The 16,104-nt window shown below is 39.9% G+C and overlaps 1 protein-coding gene across 1 annotated transcript in view; it reads right to left on the reverse strand.

Moving 5' to 3' along the window:
* Positions 1 to 16,104, reverse strand: part of DCDC1 (doublecortin domain containing 1) — a 236,116-nt gene that overhangs the window by 99,168 nt on the left and 120,844 nt on the right. Inside the window, exons 15-19 of the mRNA XM_060275323.1 lie at positions 10,158 to 10,295; positions 8,652 to 8,770; positions 6,222 to 6,282; positions 3,485 to 3,643; positions 2,994 to 3,145 (exon numbers count right to left, since the gene is read on the reverse strand). Of these exons, the coding sequence (XP_060131306.1) occupies positions 2,994 to 3,145; positions 3,485 to 3,643; positions 6,222 to 6,282; positions 8,652 to 8,770; positions 10,158 to 10,295 (629 nt within the window). The remainder of the gene's footprint in view (positions 1 to 2,993; positions 3,146 to 3,484; positions 3,644 to 6,221; positions 6,283 to 8,651; positions 8,771 to 10,157; positions 10,296 to 16,104) is intronic.

The following is a 16,104-nucleotide window of genomic DNA, read 5'->3' on the forward strand; positions in this document are numbered from 1 at the left end:
GTGCATCTATGCACTCCTCAAATCTTAGCGAATCATTCAATATTGTGCAGGTATAATGTGAACTGGGAAATCAGGAGTGGTTCCCAGTATAATGACCTGCTTCTTCTCAGCCTCTTCAATCTTATTTGTAGATTTCCCCCGTGCCCCTTAATCAGCGGTGCCCATTGGGACTGCCAGGGCAGAATGCAGGGAGACCAACAGTAGGTGGAACATGAGCCAATGACAAGCAAAGACAACTAGTTCAAGTTTTACCTACGACCTGCTCCTTGCTGAGCAGAGCAACACAAAGATCTGCACAAACTGGCCCTGCAGTTTTAAAAAATCATTTCTGAGGTTAACTCTCTTGATACAACAAGGAAGGTGGCTTTTTCATAGACTCATAGAATCATAGAATTTTAGAGTTGGAAGTGACCATGCTGGTCATCTAGTCAAACCCCCTGTAATGCAGGAATCTTTTGCCCAATGTGGGGCTCGAATGCACAACCCTGATATTAATAGTCTCAGACTCTAGTGACTGAGCTCTCTTGGTTCAATCCAGAGTTTGTTCAGCTCAAGACTTAAGTCTACTAGGAAGCAGAACACTTATCTTTTGAGATGCTTATATCATTGTGGGAAGTTTATCTTCCATATAATATAGACATTTAGGCAGACAAAGTCCACCATGTTTGGAAATGACTACAGTGGCCACTATTGGATCATGCATTTGGAAGTGTATATCACCAATGTCCACAATAATCCAGCTCTAGTGACTTCTAGATTTTCAGGCAAGGAACTCCCAGGGAATTTGTGGGCCGGGGGGGGGGGGGAGTGCCAACCAAAATCAGCTAATTCTCTGATCAGGGACATTTGAGAAGATGTTATTGGTTGTTATATTTCTCCCAGAACCCTGTAAGCCTGGTGTTAGTTTCTCAACCACTGTCTCACCTAGGTTTTGAGCTGCTTAGGGCCCATTCTTTTTTCCTCACATGTGTCTATCGTATGCATAAGATGTTTTGAAATCTCAACACAGCCAGAACTGTATGCCACACTTCACAGGTTTGGACGGCATGTTGCTGCCTCATTGGACACCTTCCTGTGAATGGCATTAATTGTTCATCAATTGTAGGATTCAAGCAGCATGAAACATTGCAGGAGAGTGTTAGTAAACATATCCCACAGGTCACACAAAGGGACAAGTTTATCTCACACACAGATAGTTTAGTGTTGAAGCTGATAATCAAATCTACGGATTTCATTGATTCTTGTGAAGGAAGCCAGTCACATATTGCCCTGGAAGTGTTGAGGGCAACCCTAAAGAGCACATTTTGTGAAGATCCTTATGTGAACAGAGAATAGTGGTCAACTAAGGGCCTTTAACTGAGAGTTATCATTAAGTCTGGTCACCTGCTGGTGTGAGGGTGTTGGCTGCTTGCAAATATCTGCAAATGCAGTTGGGTTCTCAGCGACACCCACCCCACAGTAAGTATTAGTAAATTTTGTGCAGAATGCTGAATAATTTGTTTCCCTGGATCATAAGGAATGTGGTAAATGGGGGAAATGTTTAAAGATTTAGGTCTGAAAGGTTTTTAGAAACCTGTGAGTACTATTTGTGAGGATATAATGAAAGCCAGTGATTTTTATATTATGAAAGAAGAAGAAGAAGAAGAAGAAGAAGAAGAAGAAGAAGAAGAAGAAGAAGAAGAAGAAGAAGAAGAAGAAGAAGAAGAAGAAGAGGAGGAGGAGGAGGAGGAGGAGGAGGAGGAGGAGTTTGGATTTGATATCTCGCTTTATCACTACCCTAAGGAGTCTCAAAGCGGCTAACATTCTCCTTTCCCTTCCTCCCCCCCCCCCAACAAACACTCTGTGAGGTGAGTGGGGCTGAGAGATTTCAGAAAAGTGTGACACTAGTCCAAGGTCACCCAGCAGCTGCATGTGAAGGAGCAGAGACGCGAACCCGGTACCCCAGATTACGAGTCTACCGCTCTTAACCACTACACCCCACTATAGAAAACATTGCTATTACAGAACAGAATTTGGTTATGAGCCCTGCCCTCCCGATGTTTTAAAAGAATCTTGTCACTTCCAGGCTCTCATTCAGGAATTTGATCTTTTTATCATACACTTTTTATTGCAATCTGTCAATTCTGAAATGCCACCACAGAAGGTGCATGGTGGTAGTCATAAAAGAGGTACTCTATGCCTATTATGTCATCAATATTAAGAACCCCTGGGGTTGTTTCATCAACTCAATGCAGAAAGTTGCACCATGCTGCATCATCTGGCCAGAACATTGCGACATAATGGAATACCATTCCACATTTCATGTTCAAATCCTAAGCAGCCGGGAAAGATGGGGAAATTGCCAAAATGCAAGATTGAAATTTGATATATGCCTTTATGATCAATCTCTATTTGAACATAGAACACAGTTTCAAAGCTCACATGCACTCTCAAGAGAGGGAATAAATATATAAAATATATTTCAGTATTATACAAAACATCTCACATTCATGCAAACTGCTCTGTGAGTACTAGAGCCTAAGTACATCCAGTGAGTTTATTGCCATGTAACACCCAATGCAGAAAAAGTGGAGGGGTATATGTAATATTGCTTATTAGTTTTGAATTTTAACATTCTTGTTTTACCTTTGTATCATATATTATAGGTAAAAATGTATCAAATGCATAAATGATGTACTCATATAAAATTAACTTCAGTAGAACAAAGCATGTAACCAAATCATACACTTTACTCTTCTATGCATAATAAGTTGACAATAATTACCTCAGTGATCCTCTTCCATAGTGTACACATCAATCTTTTTCTTTTTTATAAAAAAACCTGCATAAATGTCACCCCTTTCCATTAGTTTTGGTCAAAACTCCATGTCTGCTTGCAAGCCAGAGGGCTTCTGAGATATTTCAATAATATCCAGGAAATCAATCTTACATGAAACTGAAGGAAAACATCTAATGTCATTGAACAATAAATATCAGTTCTGTCAGTGGCTTACCTTTGAGCTGAGGCCTTAGGATGTTTCTCTTCTAGTTTCCTCACCAGTGCCACTGTCAGCTGCCTATTCTCCCCCAAGGGACCTTCAGGCCTTAAGTGGGCGTCCAAAGGTCCTGAAAGTTGCTTCTCGTTACAGACATCATTTTGCAGGACCTATTAAATTATGAACAAACATACAATTAATATATATTGTGCTCCATACAAATATTTACTTTGGATAAGCATATTTTGGCAGGTACATTTTAACAAGTAATATTATCCCATAGGGATAGGAGCTATTTAAAAAAGGTATTTTTGTGTGATTGTGGGTTGTGCTTCTATTTCTCGAAGATGTGTATGTAATTAATATTCACGCTAAACTCTCTCTCTCTCTCTCTCTTTACATATACACATACAGAAATTGTTTAACTTGAATATTGATATTAAACTGCAAAGGGTAACAGCATTTCCTTTCGAAATGTTTTTCCTTAAAAAAATAAATACTGCTCTGACCTGCCTCTGGCTTGATACAGTGACCTCTTCTGCTGCATTGCTATCTGTCTCTCGATGAACTGGAGACTGGGCCCCATGGTGTGTGCAGTATTCCGTCTGGGTCACCTCCTCTCTTACATTTAGCTCCTCTAGGTAGGTCAGGACAAACTCAGGGTAAGCCTGTAGGAAAGGACAAAGGCAGAGTAGTAACACACACCAGGATGTAATCAGTAGAAAGACAACCATCTACAGTTTAGCACTAGGAATTATGGGAGGAAAAGTTGTTGATCCTAGGCAATGACATTAAAAGATATGTTGCATCTACACAATTTTGTTTACAACTTCCACCCATTTGACTAATGCAAAACTTAAACTCTATACAGAATGTAGAGAATAATGATACAGACTGTAACATGTAAGTATTAAAAAATCACTAAGACCCTTCTAGATGTTTGCCGCAGTTGTTGTTGCTTCAGTTGATATTACACATGGGCGCAACATGGCCCATTTCCTCCTCCAACCAAACTTTCCTTTCTGATCAATATATGATTCCATCACTGTAGTTTCTGCTCAATCCATGCATATACATACTTAGTGCAGAACTCTACTATTCACTTTCCTTTCCACTTCCAATCATTATTTCTTTGTCTCCCCACACATTTCCACTTTCCGTTTTCCCATGCTTAAAGCCCTCCTTAAACATGACATTAGGTTCATTTGTAAGAGCATCATGGCGTGCCATTCATTGTTAAGGGTCAACTTAGCTCACAACTGGCATTTTCATGAAGGCCTTTTATAAAAATATATGCCAATGGATATATTGGCATATGCCTACTGGATATGGTGGAACCCTCCCTATGCCTGCAGAATATGAGTCATGTCTCTGCGATGATATGAATGTTACTGCATGCCTAGCTTAGTATAGTTGCTCTGCTGACAAGGATCCACTGGGATAAGGTAGAAAACAAGCATTGTTCTCATTGAGGCACTGAATAATGTGATTGGCTGTTCACTGCAACTATGCTTTCCCTTGAAGCAGCACTAAAGCTTTCTCCATTTTTAAAAGTGAGAGAGATGTTGAAATTCTCCTATTTCATATTATTAGTAAGCAACGCTGCCCCCACTGAAAGTCACTACAAATACTAAAGTTTTCCCTGACCCCCAAAATGAGGCAAGCCTTTGCTTACACACTTTTTGCCCTCAAAACCCATTCCACCGCCAATAAATAATTTGGTCCAGTTTTGGTGCAAATGACCCATATGTTCCTTTTTTGTTGCTGGGGCTGAACTGAGGAATATTTTTCGCCATACCCTGGCACCACCTGGGTTAAGGATTAGCAGCCCAACATGATGTATATTAATATCAGGGATTATATGAAAATAGGGGCTCTCTAAAATACAGTGGCCTACGCTGCACTGCAGAGTTCTTATGCTTACAGACTGCATGTTACATCTATAATTTCCTTTAAAACTTTGCTATTTCCTTTAAGCCTTTAATCAGAATAGATGAGATCCTGAAGTTATTTTTCTATGAAATAGTGCTTTATCTAATGAGCAATAGAGTATTTGGTAAACTGTAAAGGATATAAATGAAGAATTTCCGAATTTCAAAATTAGGGCATTCTGAGTATATACTGTTACACTAAGATTGCCCACTGTTTAAAGACAACTTTCTGGTCTCTGTACCAGATGCAGGGCTGAAGTCTATAGGATAAAGGGGTTGAGCCTGGTGTGAAAGGGATGCCACTGTTGTGCTTTGAAAGTGTTGGAAAAGTACAGGTGCAAAAGGCAAGTTGTTCACCTTAGATATGCAACTACTGCATGCACCGCCAAATAACACTATCTACACAAAGCAGGCCGGCACAGATAAACCTAACCACAATAACAACTACACCAAGTGCAAAACAAGAACTAAAAGTGCATTCTGAGCAAAGTCTCAAGCAAGTGAGACCAGCTACAGACTATACATCAACTCAATTGTATTACACGCATATTTTAAGGTAGGCATATTAAGTAATTAGGCATTTTGAAAACATTCTAGAAAGCATTTCACCACTATATCGATGAGAAACCCCAAGGCTGAGACTAGTTCCAAAGAAAATCAATGAATTCATGGCACAATACTCATAACAAAGCAAATCACTCAATAAAATGTACCAATTTGTCCACAAACTAGATGGTAAGTTATATACAGCTGTAGCCAATGTCCCGAGAGCTGAAGTCTGGTCAGGCTTTCTTGCGTCACCTTTCCTGCTGCGTTCCCAAGCTCCACACCCACCCACAGTATCTTATAAGGGCTGCAGTGACATGGAGAATTGCTGAGAGTAGGGTAGTAACAGATTAGGCAAGTAGGAGTATTTCAGCTAGAAATACTGATTTCTGGCCAAGATCAGTGCTGCACCATTTGCAGTTAGACTAAAGCTGAACTTTGATACATGTATAAATCAAACCCCAAATTAATGAACACGATAAAATCAACATGTCAGTGAATAGTACTCATTAGAAAAAAATGGGAAAAGGAAAATGCAAAGCTCACAGTAGTCAGAAGTTTAAGGAAAATATTGTCATAAAATGCTTTTATGCTATTCTTAGAGAGAAATCAAGCAATGCAACAATGCAAAAGGGAGAAAACATTTACATTGCTCATGTAGGAGGCCATATTTAATCATTCATGCATATATGTCTTACTGGTCTCCATGTAGGAGTCTGAAGATTGGGAATAAATAGTTTTTTAAAAAATGCTTATATATCTCACATACCTTAGGATGGATACAACCATCACTTCCAAACTCCCAGTGTTGATATATACTGTTTTTGTCTCTGCAAGAGAAATATTTCTTAAGTTAACTATCACCAAAAGCATACAGCATGTTCTACTTACAGCGGAATTCTATGCATGATTTGCCTGGAAATACCATAAATTCCACTACACTCAGTGGGGCTAACTCCCAGGAAAGTGTGCACAGATTGTAGATTCATACCATATTTACTCAAAAGTTAGTTCCACTAAGTTCAATTATCCTTATTTCCAGGCCGGTGGGTACATGATTGCAACTTTAGATATCATAACTACATTTAATAAATAATTCCACCCTGAAAAACTTATTCCTTAAATAAATCTCTGTTTAAGAAAAGGAATGAAGTAGCATGGGATTTCTAAATAGGAGCAGTACTTGTTTAACCACTTCCAAACCTGACCTCCTCCATAAAGGAGATGCTTTTAAAATTTGTAACTCACCAGACAGGCAAATATCTTTGGACATCAGATACTTTACCCTAAAACTGTAGACAACTCCAGATCAGAGATCCAGAACTGACTTGGCAGGTGACAGCTTCCACACCCTTTTACAATTTTACAAACAATTTCAAAAGGTTAACACTTTTCTGGCTCGGGGTTCATCATTGACCCACGCTAGAAACAGCACTGGTCCTGTTCCTGAAAGGATTTTGGTTGGGCAAACCTGCCTCCCCCAAAAATCAAAAGATGCAATTATCACACACACAAAAATAAACCAATGTAAAGTAGAAACTCTTCCTTTAATACAACTTGAAGCATGTGCACTAAGCCAGAATTCATTCTCTACTGGGTTTCCTTTGGTGATTTCTGCAAATGAGAAAGCACTTCTCCACTCAGTGCATAGTTAAGCTACAGAGTATCACAAGATGCAGTGAATTTTAAATTGTGCTACTGCTGATTATGTTATGTATTTTATGAGAATTCTTTCAATGTTAATTAGGAATTATGTTTAATACTGCCTTATTTCGTTGTGAATTGCCCTGTGACCGTTGTTGGTAAAGAATGGTACAGAACTCTCTGAACAAATAAATAAATAATGGCCACCAACTCTGATGGGTTTGAAAGGGTTTTAGACAAATTCATGGAGCATAAGGCTAACAGCAGCTACTAGACTTGATGAGCGTGTACAATCTCCAGAACTAGAGGCAGTTGTTGGGGGGGGGGGCATGAGTGGCAGATTCCTATTGTCTCATCTTCTGCTTGTATGCTTCTCAGAAGTCACTGTGAGAATAAGATGCTCCACAATATGGCCCTTTGGTCCTTATTCTTCTTTGTAACAACAAAAACAAAAACAAAAATGTAATGAACTCTGATCTGAGTAAATTCTAACAATCTGAATTTTCATTGACTCAATGAACTTGAGTCTTGGGTCTGTTCTCCATCCAGATACAAGGTCAGCACTAGAAAACAAAAGTAGGTCAATCTAATCGTCCTTTCTCCACTGGGGAAAAAAAGTTCATTATAAGGATTTATAAGGAAGGTTTCTCTCAATCTGGGCAATTGTGAGATGATTTCGAGACATTTTGATCACATGATATTGCAGTAGCCAAGAGAGTGATGTGAATCCTCTACATGATGCACATCACAAGGTGAGAGCATTTAGCATCAATAAAACTGCAGTTACTGTAAACAAACAAAAAAACAAACAACTGACAGGTTACTTTGGGAATGGTTGTTGGGAGCACATCTTGCTAGCACTTAAAGAACATTACTGGCTCCAAAGTCTGGTCCATTTCTGAGCACAATAATAATGTTCCGGTATCTTGTACACTGTATCTATATCTGCGTATCTGGAGGAAACATCTCTGACATCAACCTGTCCTTGAAGTGAGGTCATTTTTGGAAGTCTCCCAGCAGGTGTCCCCAGAAGATGGCTCCCCCCCCCTTATTTTTTACTTTTTTTTACCCTGCAGGAGCAATTTAGTCTAACTCTGCGATTGAGCTGTAAAATGTCCACCAAGAAATCTATCTGCACACCCAGACTGCATCTTTAAGATCCACTGTAGGCTATTACATAACATGTGCATTTTTTTTATCTCTTTTAAAGGACCGAGAAACAAAAGAAACACAAGAACTACCACAGCATAAAGTAAAAAATATGTGTCCTTGTTATCTGTCTATTTTTTTCCCTCCTGCCTATTGTTGAAAGAACCTTCAAAGGTGATTTAAAATATGAGATGAAAGTAAAGGCTATGCCTTTACATGAATTTAATAATCCAAAAGGAATTAAAGGATGATGATAATTTTGAGGTAATACAGTTTCACTCATTGAATGACAAAATCTGTAAGCACATACAGTATTCTGGTAACATTCGGTTTATCTAAATGACTACATGTTTTCAGTTTATCTAGATGATTGTATGTAAAAACCAACCAGCCCTTGTATTAATACCTTTTCTGCAGACACAGTTTAAAGCCTTCAAGGGGTATGCCATCCTGCATCACAGCTCTGATTGGATGACCAACAGCTAGGCTGCTGTGTACCATAGCTCGACTTAGAATCATTCCAGCCTTTCAATGAATGGGGGAAAAGGTTTTGAATAAGTTAAAAGAACCAGAAAATTCAACAATGTGTTACAAATAGAGAGGTCATTATGCCTGGATAGCTCAGGATATTAACAGTTGGAGAAACTGAAACACTACCCACAACTTAGCAGTCAATGAGCCCTGCTCAGAACCAGTGATCTTCTGTACAACAAGGGTGGCATTTTACAGTTCAGTGCAAAATAGAACAGACCCTTGATATCTTCATTTGTCCTTTTCCTCTGCATATTTCACAGTGCAACGATTTAGGGTCCATAACGTGTCACTTGCTATACTTATAACTACAGAGTTTACTCGAAATATGTATGCACAGGAAAAAAGTTCACTGAACTGCAAAGATTGCAACAAATCTAGAGCCATTGAGTCAATTTAAAGTTTTACCTCAAGTCTAAAAGAATGTTGGTTAAACATCCTTAAAGCCTTTTGTTTGTATAGATTTATATACAGAGAGATATATATACAGCAGTTCTGAAGCAAGTAAAACAGCTGTTGCAGGTGCAATCTTTCATTGGTTGTTACATTTTAAAGGCTGAAATCCGAACACCTGCTTGGCAGTAAGTCCCACTGAAAACAAGAGGACTTACTTCCGAGTAAAAACAGCTAAGTCTGGGTTGCTTTACAGATTTTAATATTAGCTATCAAATTCAGGGCAATTGTAGGCCATTTTATATGCAGCTTATCTATGATTCCTGCTTGCAGAGGACTCTAGCCACACCACTGACAGGCAACACTACTACTGACAGTGCCGCCCCCAAATGGGACATTTGGGGGATGGATCCTAGGATGGTCCAGCTCCCGGGGGGGGGGGCTGTCCTCCTTCTGTCCTAGCTGGTGCAAGCAGCAAGGCTTCAGGTGCAGTGTTGGCTCTGCCGCTCTCTTCTGCCTTGCACCTCCCAACTTTGTCCAATAATTGCTTTTGATATTGTTACAGTGATGCTCACTCCCTTTCCAAATATGCAAGCAATGAGTTTTTTGATATCTCAAAAGGGAACAGGGTTGTCACGCTACAATTCTGTTCATGGCGGCAGCGGACCACAGCCAATTCAGCCAACATATCATAATTCAGCACAGAGGATATAGCCACAATTAACAGATTAATTTGCTCTTGGCATTGGACATCTATGTCCCATCAAAGTCAACTCCATTTGTTTTCACAACAAACCGAGGAAGGCCATGGGAGACATGGTGTTATATATGCATGATGATCTTTATTAGTTGTGTAAGTTTTACTTGTTTTTAATATTTAACTCAAAATCCCCAAAAGTAAGCTAACAATCCGAACAACAAATCTTTTCACATATCAAACATCTGAATCCATTAATGCAGTGGATGCTCTGCCTTTTCACTATGGTACCTTTGTGATCAGCCACATATTAGACAGGGGCCAGTGTGCTATGTCGAATGTGAGCTCTTGGCGGCCATTTCGTCTGGGAGCATCTTTCTTCATCTTTTCCATGTTAACCGACATGAGAAGAACCATCTGGGGATCAGCCTACACCCAGAAATAGAATGAACCATAGAACTTTCACTGATATGTTAGCACGGTAACAGTTCAAATTATCAATAGAGAAAATTTTGTGTAACATTTCCTATTACCATAACCCAAGTAAAATATTGTAACAATCATGAAGAAACAGTATGTTGTTATACTGCCATTGAAGCTGTCTTGCCTCCTACATTTTCTTCATTAGGGACAAAAAACGTATGCCAAAAAATTCACTCGAAGTGCAATCCTATGCATGCCTATTTAGAAGTAGTGGGACTTACTCCCAGGTAAGTATTATGACAGAGGTCAGTAATCTTTTTCAGCAGGGGGCCGGTCCACTGTCCCTCAGACCTTGCGGGGGGCTGGACTATATTTTGAAAGAAAGAAAAAGAATGAATTCCTATGCCCCACAAATAACCCAGAGATGGATTTTAAATAAAAGCACACATTCTACTCATGTAAAAACATGCTGATTCCCGGACAGTCCACGGGCCAGACTGAGAAGGCGATTGGGCCGGATCCGGCCCCCGGGCCTTAGTTTGCCTACCCATGTATTATAGCATTGTGGTCTAAACATGGGTATGGAATGAAACATGCACCACCGAAACTCAAAAAGGAACTAACGCAGAACAGATGAAAATGTTATTGGAAGGGATGTTAGGATAATAGCAATGAGTCACCTTGCGGGGTTATAATTGTAATAACTGAGACACTGTATGCGGATCATTTAAACACGCCAAACCTTTTAAATAATACTTAAATATTAATGTTTTCTGGGCTACTGATCATATGGGAATGGCATATTCAAAATGCTATCAAAGACAAAGAGCAAAAGCAGAGTTGGCCAGAAAGATGCTCAATTTGCTCTTACCTGTTAGCCAGCTGCTGCAGTACCGAGAAGAGATACCCCATCGTTTTTGTACAATGGGAACTAATGTTCTCCTAATCCCACACTAAAGGCTGAGGGACTTAAAGCCACACGTGTACTTGCCCTCTCCATTCTAAGTTATGATCAGAGGCAACACAACTGTGTGGAAGATTGTCATAGTTGGAATTAGCGACAGATATCATTAGGTTGTGTGTAACACCTGCTGTAAGTCCCTGTGTCCTCATAGCAATGCCACTGGCTTTAATCTTATCACATTTGATTTTGTGGTGCAGTGGGGAGGAAACATTGGCCCCTTTGTATTCATTTGAGGTTGGCACCCAGCACTAATACCATGCTGTTCTTCAAGAGACATAATGCGGGATATTACAAAAAAACCACATACACCCCAACAGATAAAGAAACAACACCACATCTTTCTAACCCAGCTTCAGGTGATTTTATAGTTTCCACAGTGTGTGGAGCAATGGTGTAACAGATACAAGGAATCACAACAGGAACTTTATTTTATATATATTTATTTTCTTATTTTCTTCATAACTTCCTTTTTTTAAAACACATCCTATGTTACTGAACTGGAAAAGCAAGGCAAGCTGTATGTCATAATATGTTTTAGCCCGTAGAACAAAGACAAACCTTTTGATGAGTATACTAAACTTTTAAATAGCATAGTATCTGGCAATATCTATATATTTTTGAAGCCTTCACCAACAGCATAATAAAAAAATAGGTTTGGACAATGGCTGCCAGCAGCAATGAAAGAAAAGGAAAAAGTGTTTCCCATCACCCACAACCATAGTAATAATGCTTCCTGCGCATAGCTGCTAAGTTTCCCCTTTTCTCGCGAGGAAGCCTATTCAGCATAAGGGAATTTCCCTTTAAAAAAGGGAGAACTTGGCAGCTATGTTCCTGCGCCATGTTATTACCACATTTTTAAAGTAATTAACTAGGGCTGAGTGGAAAAGGGGGTGACAACTTTTGCAAACATCTTCATCAGAATCAACAATCACTTTATTGTTGTTGGTTATATCAAAAAGAGGTGAAAGTATTCATCTATTCTGAGTGAGAACAATGCTTCATTCATTTGGTTTGCCACATTAGCATGTACGCAAATGTGAATGAGTACAGTACACAGTATTGCCACATCTTCCTCATAACTATGTGATCCCACCCTGGTCCATATTACCCAGGAAGAAATTGCGTTAAGGGGGGGGGGGAATGGCACCATACAAAACCAGAAAGGAGTAACTGTGGTAGAGATCAAGACTAACACTGCAGATAGTGGTGTGTGTGTGTGTGTGTGTGTGTGTGTGTGTGTGAGAGAGAGAGAGAGAGAGAGAGAGAGAGAGAGAGAGAGAGAATGAATTACAGCACCAGCCTAGAGCTGGCAACGGGCAAGTGATGGCTTAGTATCCAGGGATTCCTGGTTCATCTCAGCCCCCAGAAGACCACGTTCAATAGGAATGGGGCATAGCTGCCAAGTTATCCCTTTTTTACAGAGATTTTCCCTTATGCTGAATAGGCTTCCTCGCGAGAAAAGGGAAAACTTGGCAGCTATGAATGGGGAGCTCCACACTTGCAGAGAGAAAAAGGCATTACTTCATGAGAAAAGGCCTAAAGAAGCTGACAGAGTAAATTGTGACAATTGACCTCCCCCCCCCCACACACCAAGAAAACAGTACAGAGGGGATTACAATTGCAGCATTCTCATAATTGTTGATAAATAAATTTCTCCCCAACACCTCCCTCCTCAAAGTGGGTAAATGACTCGTGCAGACCTCGTCATAACATTTCATTTGAAATCCAGTAGAAATTGTGTCTTGTTGGGGGAGGGGCGGTTTTACGTCCCAGGGGTAACGTGCAAAGGCAAACTTGTGTAAAGTCAAAATAGAATAACTCCCTGAAACAACCTTTGTATGAGAAATATTACATTCTGGAGTCAGCACAAGATCTTCTAGGGCCATCCAAGATCTTGTGAGATCTTGCAAAGGCCTCCAGAACCAACACGTGACCTTCATAGAACCCAGAAAGCAAGGTGGAGAGCTTTTAAAAGATCAAAGTCTCCAATCCCATCCTCCACACCTCGCAATTTACTTATCTGCCAAGCTTTCTCTGTATTTTAATCATTTATCCACAAGTATACATAGAAATAAAACATGAATTATAAAAATCGCAACATATTTTATGGGGGGGAAAACAAAACCCAAAACAAAACCCGAGAGATTCACATTTAGCATATTTCACTGCATGTGGACTTATTTTTGGAATAAAACTTTCTGATCCTCTGAATCAGCTTTAGCTACCACATTGCAAAAAGTAGTTTGTCTTGCAGCAGTTGTTCTGCATTCTAACCCTATCAAAATGGAGTACAGTATGCACTACAGACTGATCCTATATGATGCTGCCTCGGTGCAATGTCTCATAAGATCACACCATAAGCCCAAAACAAATTATTGTGCTAGACCCCTAGGCCAGCTTTCACCACCCAAGGACTGTTCAGATGTTTCGGACTACAAAGCCTATTACGGTAGATCCAACATCACACAACCATGTTGACTGGTGCTGATATGAGTTGTATTTCTAAACATCTGCAGGGCACCAGGTTAACAAAGGTTGTTCTAGTCAATGGTAAATATTATGCAAGTGCTCACTGACAGATGGACTGTATACAGGCTGTATGCTCTACAGAAGTTACAATACATTAATGGAATTTGAAGATGCAGATATGCATTCATACCATTAAACATTTTTCCTCCTTCAATAGAGCAATTAAAAAAATTGTGCTATAATTAAAACTACCCTCTGCTTTTATTAAGAAAGCAATTGCACCGAAACATATTGAACAACCACAAGGACACTGCTTCTAATGTTGTCGTTATCAACACAAAATGCCAGCAATATATCCCAGGTCACAGATACATGGCCTAGCTTTCTCAACAGTGATAAAAGAGCAACAGGCTGTAATTGTCTGGGTTATCTCTATCCCCAGATTTACGAATGTGGATTATATGTCACAAATTTTACTCTACTGGAAAGGTTTTGCCTGTCAATAAAAGATTAAATATAACAGTCAGGGGTTGAGCATTACTATCTATACCTGACAGCAATCTTAATGTGTGAGTATCCAGAACATGAGACTTTTGCCTTTTTAGTGTGTAATCCTCTTAGCATCTTGTACACCTCAGTGAGCTTTAACATTAGGACATTTTTTTTTCTAAAAAAAAATACTATTGGTATCTGCCCCTGTGCCTTGAATTTTGCTTTCAAAAATTGCTCTTGAAGGTATCAAATTACTATTCACAGCAAAGGGTTTCCTCTCTTGAAACATAGCTGTTGCTGTGCCTTCGAAACACATATTAAGACATCAAAGCTTGACTATATTCAAAACTGGTGTTAATGTTTATATTCCCTGTTTAGGGAGGCTTTTAATGTTTAATAGATTACTGTATTTTATTTTTCTGTTGGAAGCCACCCAGAGTGGAAACGCAGACAGATGGGTGGGATATAAATAATAAACTATTATTATTATTATTATTATTATTATTATTATTAAAAATATTTGTTTCTTTGGTTTTGCCCCTTGTCTTTTATTTTTCTCTCTTAACATGAATTAACCTTAGTTATCCCCTCCTACTTATACACTATAATCGTATACAGACTTTTGTATTAAAATGCTACTTTATCTGGAGTGTGCCTATCCAAAACAGCAAAGGTGTACTCATTTTACTGTGCTACTGAGCCACAATTATGTCAAAAGCAAATCAGAAGCTAGAAACACCATGAAATAGTCTTTATCTGCAGTAAACAATGAGCTCATATATACAAACTGGATAAGAGAGTGGGGTCACATTGGCTATAATTCCAAGAGTAAGTCTACAACTATACACTTTTGTGTTTGGTCTCTGAAAGTAGAGATTAGACCAAAAGAGGGAGGTGTATCACCCTGATCCCTAAAATCACATTTTGCACGAATTTACATTCCACTAACAAACAGCACTACCTTTGATGCCCTGAGAATTGTCCATATTTGAGGGAGAATCTCACAACTAGTTCACCAAGGTGGCAGGACAAGGGAGACAAAGCCCAGTTCTGGAATTATACATGGAAGCAGTTAGCAAACAGCACCTGCTGGAACAAGTTGTCTCTTCCCTATGACCTGTCCAGGGTCCTGAAAGATCTATCTCAATCACTCTTGCTTCAGCGAGTTGTTTTTCAACCACTGTGCCGTGGCACCCTGGGGTGGCTTGAATGATGATCAGGGCTGCCGCAGGCAGCTCTGGCCTCTGTCCCTCTTTCTTTCCCTCTCTCCACTGACGCCCTCTTGTGTATCTGCCTCCCAAAGGCTTGCACAGCTGTTTGTTGCAGCAGCCTTGGCTACAAGCTCCACAAGCAAGTGGCGCTTCTGTGACTGGCCAGGGGGTACTGGTTGCTAGGAGCTGAGGCGGCCTTGGAGTATGCCAGCATATGAGTGAGGGAGCCCAGCCTGCCAGCCCTTGCTGTTGGGGATGGACAGACAAGTCTCCGGCCCCTGTGGGGAAGTGTGAGGAGGCACCTCTCTTTGGAGTGGGGGGGGCAGCTCAGAGACCAAGGAGAGGGGAGAGGGGAGGATACTGGGGGAATACTCCATAAGGGAGAGTGTTTTAGAAAGGGTGAGAGGCTGCCAGCTCTGCAGGAAAGGGGTAACATAACTGGGCTCCACAGGGGTGCCGTAGAAGGAATGTAGTTGATCAAGGGAGTCGTGGACTTAAAAGGGTTGAAAACATCTGCTTTAGTGGATTACATATGTCCTTCCTTACTGCTCCCCTACTGGTTCCAGGCCACTTTAGTCCTGCTTTATTAATTCATTCATGCATAAACCACCCTCTAACAAAGTAATCAATAAATAAAACAATTCAAAATAAAAATAAAAACAACAAAAGTAGAAAGAAA

Source organism: Zootoca vivipara, chromosome 1 (assembly GCF_963506605.1).
Source record: "Zootoca vivipara chromosome 1, rZooViv1.1, whole genome shotgun sequence".
Classification (NCBI taxonomy): Eukaryota; Metazoa; Chordata; class Lepidosauria; order Squamata; family Lacertidae; genus Zootoca; species Zootoca vivipara.